We start from the raw sequence: 9,742 nt of genomic DNA, 5'->3' as shown, positions 1-9,742 counted from the left end.
TTCTATGGATAATATAGAGACACTGTAATCAGAGACTGGCCACGGTGCCAAAACATGGCGCACCGATTGGTGCGCCATCCTACGGGATAAAAAGAAATTGCTTCTAATATGTAACGTCTGTGTAACTGTTAACATCTGTGAGATTGTTTTTATTATTTTGCAATACTTACTTGCAAAATGGGAGGTTGCGCAGCACCGCATTGCAATAACATTCTTTTTCCTTATTTGAGAAAAAAGATTTTCATGCGCGCATGAGAGAGAGAGAGACACACACACACACATGCACAAGAGAGAAAGAAACATTACCTCACCACTGCATGGTTTGTTAAGATTATTTATAAATGGTTTTCTGTCATGACATCAAGAAGTTCTCGATTAGCACTTGGCACAAAACATGTAAACGTGTATCAGGATTATATTCAATTTTTACATGAAGTAATTGACATTTTTAATCAATTAAGAATAGGTATTGGTGCGTTCAAACCGGTTCAAAGAGGTGTAATAATTAGTACTATGTCAATAATACAATTAACAGAATATTTAATTAAAGAACAACATTTTACATTTGTTTTAACATCTCGCTTTACACAGGATTGCATTGAAAATCTTTTTTCTCAAATAAGAAAAAAGCATGTTATACCTGACGCCTTACAGTTCACAAACAATTTAAAATTAATTGCTATTGCAATGTATATGCAGCTTGCGAAGAATAGTAATTACGATAATGATAATCAGGAATACTTATCAGAATTTCTTGAATATTTATCGACTCTAAAAGCGAGAAAACAAAAAGATGTGGAATTCGTATTTCTTAGTGTTCGGTTAAGGATTTTTTATAAAAAAGATAAAAGGGATAATACACAGAAAAGAATGTATGACAGCAAATCCATGGCCATGCATTGTGCGTTTAAATAAATGTTATTGCGTTTAAATAAGTGTTCTTGCGTTTAAATATATCCCCTTGTCAGATTACAGTTTTTAATACATTTAAATACAGCGCAAATTGCCAAAACATGGCTGACCAATCAAAAGTGGAAGTTGCGTGGCCAGTCTCTGATTACAGTGTCTCTAGGATAAGAGTATGGCATGAGTGTTGATTGGCGCATGTGCCCAATGTAAAAGTTCTAGCTTTAAAGATCCAATATTTTCAATCAAAACCGTGTGAATCTGCGTTATAATTAATTATTCGCAACTGTTTATCATCCAGAAAACATGGGAAAGTTGAATGTTAAGATATTGCGGTATTTGACCCCAGAAGACTTTCGTGTTTTAACGTCGGTATGCGAGAGTTAACCTATAAGCCACGAACATATCTTTTTATCCACATTCTGTTTAGAACAATTTATACTATTTTTTGATATATTTCTGCAGAATATCTTGCTGCTCTTTTTATCTTTTTTTATTTTAATCATAATTATATTCGTCATTCATTATATACATAATTTGTGAATTCTAGATTGAAATGGGTATGAAAAATCATGAACTCGTACCTGCATCACTCGCCGCGCAGATAGCGAATCTGCGTTACGGTGGGGTTCATAAATTGTTAAGAGAATTGTGCAAGAACAGACTGCTTAGCTATGAACGAGGAAAACGATGCAAGTCATTAAATATGTATATTTATAGACATATATGCTTGTGCATGGAAAATACTTGTTTACTGACAAATTCCAATAAATTTTTAGATGACGGCTATCGTTTGACAAATGCCGGTTATGATTACTTAGCTCTAAAGGTTTTAGCACAGAGAGGAATAATTCACTCTTTCGGCAATCAGATCGGTGTCGGTAAAGAATCTAACATTTACGTCGTTGCGAATGAGGAAGGGACCTCTCTTTGTTTAAAGTTGCACAGGCTAGGCAGAACGTGCTTCCGTAATATTAAAGGAAAGAGAGACTATCATCAGCACAGGCAGTCTGCATCGTGGTTGTATCTGTCGAGAATATCGGCAACCAGAGAGTTTGCGTACATGAAAGCACTGTTCGACAGAGGTTTTCCCGTGCCAAAACCAATCGACTTTAATAGGCATTGTGTTATCATGGAGCTGGTTGAAGGTGGACCGCTGTATGTTTCTTAATGTTTCTCAGCTATCTAATTAAATATGCTGCTCTGATTTAATTAATTAATTAATTAATTTTGTTTATAGGTGTAATGTAAACGAAGTAAACAATGTGGAGGCATTGTACGATGAGCTCATGGACTTGATCGTCAGACTAGCAAATCATGGTGTTATACACGGAGACTTTAATGAATTTAATATCATGATGAAAGATGACGGCAAGCCTGTTATCATTGATTTTCCACAAATGATTTCTACAGAGCACATAAACGCAGAAGTGTATTTTCAAAGGGACGTGAATTGCGTCCGTGATTTCTTTAAGAGACGTTTTGGATATGAAAGCGAATTGTATCCAACTTTTCAAGATGTCTCGTAAGTAACAGAATAATGTAAAATTCTTCGCGTTTATTGTTACGCCTTAATTTTATATATATTTTTTGCTGATATTTAACAAATATTCTTCTTTTCAGACGTGAAGGTTGTATAGACGCTGAAGTCAGAGCTAGTGGTTTAACAAGGCAGATGGAAAAAGATCTTTTAAAAGAGATGGGTGTCGACGAAGAAGAAGAAGAAGAAGAAGAAAACAGTGACGAAGAAACGTATGAGGATTGCAGCGAGAATATCGAAGATTTGGAAGATCAAATGAGTGATCTGCAACTTCAAGTTGAAAACGCAGTGAGGGAAAGTTTCCATGTTTCAGCGAGACAGACTGTTTTAAATAATGAAAATGAATATTCTGAAAAAGTATCGATAGTATTACATTCCGAAAAAGAAAATAATACAGAAGACGAGTGCGAACGAAATAATAGAAATGTAACCGTGGAAAATGTTAAAACCGACGAAGAAAACAATGAAGACAAGTTGTCCGATGCATCATCAGATGCGGGAAGCGAAGGAGCATCCATTAATGATTACGATGACACACGAAGTATACGAAGTGTCTCGACAGCCGCTACGATTGCGCCAGACGTGATAAAAAGAAGAACAAAATTAGGACTTGAAAAACGCGACAAAAAGAACCGATCGAAGAGGATACTCGTCAAGGGAGAGGCAAGCGCAGTGACGAGGGTGCGTAGGGATAATAGAGCTACAATTCAAGAATCGACGGGTATTTGGGGTTGGGAGTGAAGCATGTACGTACTCGTCATTTTTGTTATAAATTATTTTTTCACGCGACTAACGCGATGTACCTTTGTTGATAATTTCATACAAATATATTACCTACGGATGCAAATGTCTTTCCTAATTATTATACTTCTACACTACCATTGGTGCATACAGAGACATATACTGTTGTATATAAAAATTATATAGATTATTGTTACTCATGTGGATGTATTATGTGCAGATTACGTAATGGCACAACGTGAAGAGTTCATGCTCTCTTTATTATTCAGATCTTGTAAAAATTTAATCCTACAGATAAGATAACAAATGCATTACAGAGAACCGTTTATGCCAAGGTCGAGTGTTTCTCATCTATGTAGGAAGATCGAAAGTAGTTTTGCTTTGAGAATGCAACATTCGATCCCTAATTCACCCCAATTGCGTATCGTTTTTAATATTCAATGATACATCTATCATATCTTTATAGAATATAAAATATCAAAATACGTAAAATAATATATAGAATAATTTTAGATATTTTACAGATAAATTTGATTTAAAAAATTGAATATATTTGTAAAACCTATATGTCATTAGTGAAGAACACAATCTTGTCTTGATTACGACTTAATATTAATGCGAGACTTAATATTCGTGCATCTTTGAATACATATATAAACTATCTCATAGTCTGACCTGATTAAATAGAACTAGAACATAAATATACCAGCTTATTTAATAGAAATGCAGGATTTGTATTAGAGATATCGAAATTCCAGGTCGCGCGAGGTAGTTTTCCGTACATTAAACATACAACTATTATTATTTCTAGATCAAGAGTTTATCAAATTTTTAAACTCTGAACGACGCGACACGGTTTACATAAAACCGGATTTGCCCGACACACATTTGTGTACCACGTGTCGTCATGCTGAGTCGTCATTACATTTTTAGGCCTTTCCAAATTCCTCCCCATCTTTTCTGAGAAGGTCCATTCCAAAACTCACTCTTCTGGAATGCCTAATTGAAAACATTATTCCTCACTGACATCAGATTAGATTAAAGATCAGATCGCCAGAAGGGAAAATGGAGAGATTCGATAAATATGTAAAACATCGGCTTTGCAAGAAAGATGGAACGCACACGAGCCGCTCGAAGGGACTACAGTTCAATCCCGAATTTATAAAGGAAGGAATGGGAGAAGCGCGGTCAACAGGATAATGATTTACATTATTTTGCTACATCTCGCCCGTCGCGCGTGTCACATCACGTTTCTTCGCGCGTTCGTGACACGTGATTGTGGACATAGGACTGATTGACGGCGAAAGGGACAGCGAGACTGGATCGATTTACTAGTTCCGACGAAGCACCGTGTTCCTGCGATGGCATTACTCGACGCAGCTGGTGCAGCTGCGAAGCATGTCTAAATCGTACTGTTCGACAAATTCGCAGTCGTCCCGAAGGAATGCTCGCCATCAGTAGTGGAGGAGACGGCTCAGCCGGCGATAATAACACCGTGGTGATAACGTGCAGCATTACGACGTGCGTGAACCACGGGCGCGTGTATATATAGCGGCAGTTTCGTTCCGTCCGTTCTGTGTTTATCAAAATATTCGGAAGCGCGGATCCCCACGACGTGCGCGGACCGCCGCCTGCCTCGAACGAGTCTTCTACGTCCGTCGAAACCCTCTGCAAAGAAGAATCATGGCTCGGGAGAATCTTGCCGCTGTGCTGTACGGCATCAACGATCTGCGCCTGGTTAGTATGACGAGCTACGAGCTTTCTACGGCTGCGCCTGCTCATGCCCGGATCATGCCGCATCGCGATCGTTGCGATTGACCCGCGAAGCTTCATCGTTGACCTGATTTCTAATTACCAAAGACAATGAGCAAAAACCGCGTTGAATTTGTATTAATAAATTGCATGCATACATGCGTTACCGATGGAAAAGTGAGAGATTTTTATAGTCGTTTGATCAGACGATTTAAAAAGTTTTGTACGTTGCAATGTTTAAATTTTGTAGCGCGAGTTACGCAAATTATTCTGACGCGACTTTTCTATTATCGATCGTTTGGTAGTTTATTATAAGAATTATTAAAATTTTTGAATTATTTGAATTAAAATATTTTATTAAAAGAGTCGAATTAAATATCGATTTGTGCTTTCGTAAAAGTGATCTATTTTGTTTTGATCTATATCTATCTATCATAATATTAGAATCAGCAGATTATGGAATGTCGTTGAAATTAAGCTAGATTTTATGTAGAATCCGTTTTATATATTTGTCCTTTAAATTATTGGTTCATAAATCATTTTGATATTGCGACTCTTAAATCCTACCCTTAAATCCTGCACACTGCAATCGTCTTACAAATCGATTGCGCCTAACATGTGTATCTTCCTGTTGACCTCTAAACCTATCGCTCGAGTACTCGTATCAATAACAGCTCCGTTTTCCTTATTTGCTACTTTTTCCTTGTTATATTATCTCTATATTCAGCGAGTTAGAAAAATTGATGCCAACTTATTCTCTATAAAATCCGCTTTCTTTTTCATTATTATTTCTAATAGTGAATTGAATATTTTGGTTTTATAAAATAATAGTTTTCTAATCTATTAATTTTTGAATGCGATACTTTGTAACAAAATATTGTATATAATTTAGATGCAAATAGTTTTTATTCTAGACATATCTTGATGTTTATTGCAAGGAAAAACTGGATTTAAAATAGTTCTAAATCAATCTTTGAAAATTATATATAATATTTGAAAATTTAAATATCAACAATGTTGAATTTCATCTTTAAACATTTCATTGAGTTGTACAATATTGTGCAAAGACACGTATTTTCTATAATTAGATCTAAACGTGTAACTACATATAATCTTTTCTATTTTTGTTCTAGGAAAATACGAGTATCGAGGAACCAGAAGACGATGGTAAGAAATACCTCTAATCGATACTTCTAATATTTCTTTCTATCGAAAATAATAAAAAATATATACAAAGAACGCTGTTAATGATAAGGAAAGTATTACCAAGAAATTTAATCGATATTAATAACGTTAGTTTCACAGATTTTGTAATATAACTGGTAATTTAATCAATATAGTAATATTATCTTTGTTAAAGGAAAGAATCTCAAAATATCTTTTATATATTTGGTTTCTTATATACGTTTTAAACGAAAGAAGTATGCTTTGTTCAAACGTTGCGTAACATTTGTGGGCCAATTTACATTGAGTGGCAATAATATGCGCGATGACGCTCGTAGTAATATGCAGCGATGTTCCAGATATGCATGTGACGTGATGAGTTAACAGGATTAATTTCTACTTAAAACGCATTGTATCTTCGCATCTATATGTGGATCTGATTTAGTTAGGGAAAAACTTTACTGTAGCTTAAAAATATAAAAATGTACTATTGCGTTATATATAAATTGAAACATTGATCCAATAAACGATTCAATAAAGCCGACAATAAAAAAAATATAAATATGATAAAGAATAATTTGGATAAAAACTCGTTTATCTTTTTGCAGAAGTACTTCTGGAAATGGGATGTGTTGGAATCTGCGGATCAGATGTTCATTATCTTGTTAATGGAAGAATTGGTGATTTCATAGTGAAGAAACCCATGATAATTGGTCACGAGTCTTCCGGTACAGTTACTAAACTTGGGAAAAATGTCAAGAATCTGAAAGTATGTTTATCGCTTCTATTTCTTTTGTGCATGTCATTCATTAAAACATATTAAAGGCATTTTTGGTTCCTTATGTTTTAGGTGGGGGATCGCGTTGCTATTGAACCTGGTGTGCCTTGCAGGGTATGTAAGTTTTGCAAGGAGGGACGTTACAATCTGTGCAAGGAAATCGTGTTTTGCGCGACGCCGCCTGTGCATGGTAGCCTAAGACGTTTCTACAAACACGCAGCTGATTTTTGCTTCAAGTGAGTTTTGCTGGTCACCTTTCCTATTTTCTTTACATAAATTTATGTTATACTATTAATAATACACAAATGTGTTTTTTGAATGCAATAAAACATAATAAAAAAAGAATTTTTGGAATACGCAGCAAATTATAAAATAAATTATTTCTTCATACTGTTATAATATTTCATACAGATTGCCCGATCATGTGAGTTTGGAAGAAGGAGCGCTTTTGGAACCGTTGTCAGTGGGAGTGCACGCTTGCAAACGGGCCGGGATTGGAATCGATTCTAAAGTTTTAATCCTAGGAGCTGGTCCAATCGGTCTGGTGACGTTATTGGTGGCCAAAGCTATGGGTGCGAACAAAGTAGTTATCACAGGTTCGTGTTTGGAAGGTCTCTAACGAAATAAAATGCTGAAATCTGAATTATGATTACGAAGTGAAAGAAAGTGATGTAAAACGACGTACTGTTGCCTTAATTAAGATGAATACTGCAGTGATTGCGTTGGTTGAGATAATACAACTTTTACAAGGGATATATCGCAATCTACGAATGATAAGTAGTGCCAAGTAACATAAGTTATGTAATTACTACACGAGTAAGCAAGAGAGCAACAGATTGACGAGAAGAGGAAAGAGAAAAAGATATTTACGTCGCGTTTTCGAAATAGTATTGCAAATTATCACCCAAATAAACGCCCGAAACTGATCATATTTAGCATGATAGATGCTACTTATGGAATACGTTAAGATTATACAATTTGTTCTTTATATATTGTATGGTAGCAGCTCTTCTATTGTAAATTTAAATTCTACGCTAAAAGCGTATGACACACATCGTTGCTTCAGATAGCTACCTTGCTTCCTAATGCAAATTCTCATCTTTTGTAGCAGTACAATAGGTTTCGCAAGTCGCACAAGTTGCTTTTCGACTATTTCTAACTATAATACACAAGTCTATAGAATCTACAAATGAGATGTAACCAGGCGTATTTATAATGTTTATAGATATCATAGAAAATAGACTGAACATGGCGAAGAAACTCGGCGCCGATGCTACATATTTGGTGCAAAAAGATAGATCGGAGAAGGATGTAGTGGCTGATATCCATAGAATTTTTGGAGATGAACCTAACAGAACAATAGACGCCTCTGGTGCGCAAGCCTCGATTCGCTTGGCGATTCTCGTGAGTCTCAAAATACCTTTGTAATACTTTATAAATATATTTTTTCAATTATTTAAAGTTTGCCGTTTGTCAGGGGGGATAAAACAGAATAAAATTCAACTAATTGATTTTGATTGAAATCTATTATCTTTTCTATCAATTTAAAAATTCATTAAATAAGCTATGTGATTATATATAAAGATATAATATGTGTCCTTCTCTTTCTTAGGCAACAAGATCTGGAGGAATGGTGGTATTAGTGGGAAATAGTGCCCCAGAGGTGCAGATCCCATTAATCAACGCGTTGACTAGGGAAGTCGATATTCGAGGCATTTTTCGTTATGCGAATGAGTAAGTATCAATTAAACCATAAAAATGATTATAATTAGAAATTTATTTATTCGTTAGATTTAAATTGATAAAGAAATATTCTACGTATAGTGATATGATCTTTTTTCGACTCACAGCTATGGTGACGCACTGGAACTCGTCGCATCTGGCAAGGTGAATGTGAAACCATTGATCACTCACAATTACAAAATAGAGGAGACCAAGCAAGCGTTCGAGACCAGCAAAACTGGGGCGGGCGGAGCCATCAAAGTCATGATTCACTGCAAATAGATGAATCACAACGCAATCTGAATATCACAGTATCAAATACGATCGTGGATTCTTCTTACAAGGAATGCTATGTGAAATTTTAAATAGTGTTAAACTGTATCTTGTCGAATTTTAACGAGTCATCACAAAAGCAGCAAAAGACTTGATCTGCGAAACGTACAGATAGAAGATAAAGCATGAATATATTTTGACATAAATATGTAACACGTGGTTTGAAATTTTGAGAGATGTTTTAACGAGATGTCGTCCTTTGTCGCTTTATCTCATGTAATATGACATGTTATAAATGCTGGTGCACTCTGCGAGATCCTAATTTACATTAGATGCATCTCTCATTCGAACGTCAGCATAATATAAAGAACATGATTGTATAGAAATCGCATAAATATGTACAACTATTGTAAATATGTACAATAGCTTCAAGGAAAAGTAAACATATTTGAAGTGACGATGAATTTCAGCGGTAATGTTCACGTTGTTATTTTCTCAGAACAATAACAATGTATTTTATATCAGTAATAAAATTTTATTTTGACTGAATATTTGCATAAAGTGAGATGTACAGGGTGTTTCCTAAGTAAGTAGACAAACTTAAGGAGAATATTCCTTGGCTTATTTTAAGAAGAAAAGGTCATATAAACATATGTCCTAAACTGCTTTGTTTTCCAAAAAAAGTACATCACTGTTTTCGTTCACTTTTCGGATAGCGTGCTTTTGCAGTACGAGTCAACAGCGGTGGGGATGGAGTGGGGATGGTCAATTTTTGAACAGGAAGTTTGCCAATCGATGGATCGGTCGAGGTACTCAAAGACCAAACCATTTATGGCCTGCAAGATCCCCAGACTTAAATCCAGTAG

General features: G+C 35.4%; 2 protein-coding genes across 2 annotated transcripts; both read left to right on the top strand.

Moving 5' to 3' along the window:
• Positions 1-1,060: 1,060 nt before the first annotated feature.
• Positions 1,061-3,293, top strand: LOC105286866 (serine/threonine-protein kinase rio2). The gene is made up of 5 exons (XM_011352122.3): positions 1,061-1,278; positions 1,457-1,598; positions 1,686-2,064; positions 2,147-2,431; positions 2,530-3,293. The coding sequence occupies exons 1-5, from the start codon at positions 1,213-1,215 to the stop codon at positions 3,185-3,187; spliced, it is 1,530 nt and encodes a 509-aa protein (XP_011350424.1). The 5' UTR covers positions 1,061-1,212; the 3' UTR covers positions 3,188-3,293.
• Positions 3,294-3,382: 89 nt separating this feature from the next.
• Positions 3,383-9,425, top strand: LOC105286865 (sorbitol dehydrogenase). Its single transcript, XM_011352121.3, has 8 exons — positions 3,383-4,924; positions 6,073-6,106; positions 6,712-6,872; positions 6,954-7,117; positions 7,293-7,477; positions 8,107-8,285; positions 8,494-8,615; positions 8,732-9,425. The coding sequence occupies exons 1-8, from the start codon at positions 4,871-4,873 to the stop codon at positions 8,883-8,885; spliced, it is 1,053 nt and encodes a 350-aa protein (XP_011350423.1). The 5' UTR covers positions 3,383-4,870; the 3' UTR covers positions 8,886-9,425.
• The last annotated feature ends 317 nt before the right edge of the window (positions 9,426-9,742 follow it).

This window comes from Ooceraea biroi, chromosome 1, assembly GCF_003672135.1.
Source record: "Ooceraea biroi isolate clonal line C1 chromosome 1, Obir_v5.4, whole genome shotgun sequence".
NCBI lineage: Eukaryota > Metazoa > Arthropoda > Insecta > Hymenoptera > Formicidae > Ooceraea > Ooceraea biroi.
This window is presented reverse-complemented; position numbering and strand designations above follow the sequence as displayed.

Excerpts from the sequence above, each read along its gene's own strand:
- LOC105286866 (XM_011352122.3), top strand. The coding sequence starts at position 1,213 with ATGGGAAAGTTGAATGTTAAGATATTGCGGTATTTGACCCCAGAAGAC. Across the intron at positions 1,279-1,456 it reads ACTTTCGTGTTTTAACGTCG|ATTGAAATGGGTATGAAAAA; the intron begins GTATGCGAGAGT and ends TGTGAATTCTAG. Across the intron at positions 2,065-2,146 it reads CTGGTTGAAGGTGGACCGCT|GTGTAATGTAAACGAAGTAA; the intron begins GTATGTTTCTTA and ends TTTTGTTTATAG.
- LOC105286865 (XM_011352121.3), top strand. The coding sequence starts at position 4,871 with ATGGCTCGGGAGAATCTTGCCGCTGTGCTGTACGGCATCAACGATCTG. Across the intron at positions 4,925-6,072 it reads GCATCAACGATCTGCGCCTG|GAAAATACGAGTATCGAGGA; the intron begins GTTAGTATGACG and ends TTTTTGTTCTAG. Across the intron at positions 6,107-6,711 it reads CGAGGAACCAGAAGACGATG|AAGTACTTCTGGAAATGGGA; the intron begins GTAAGAAATACC and ends ATCTTTTTGCAG.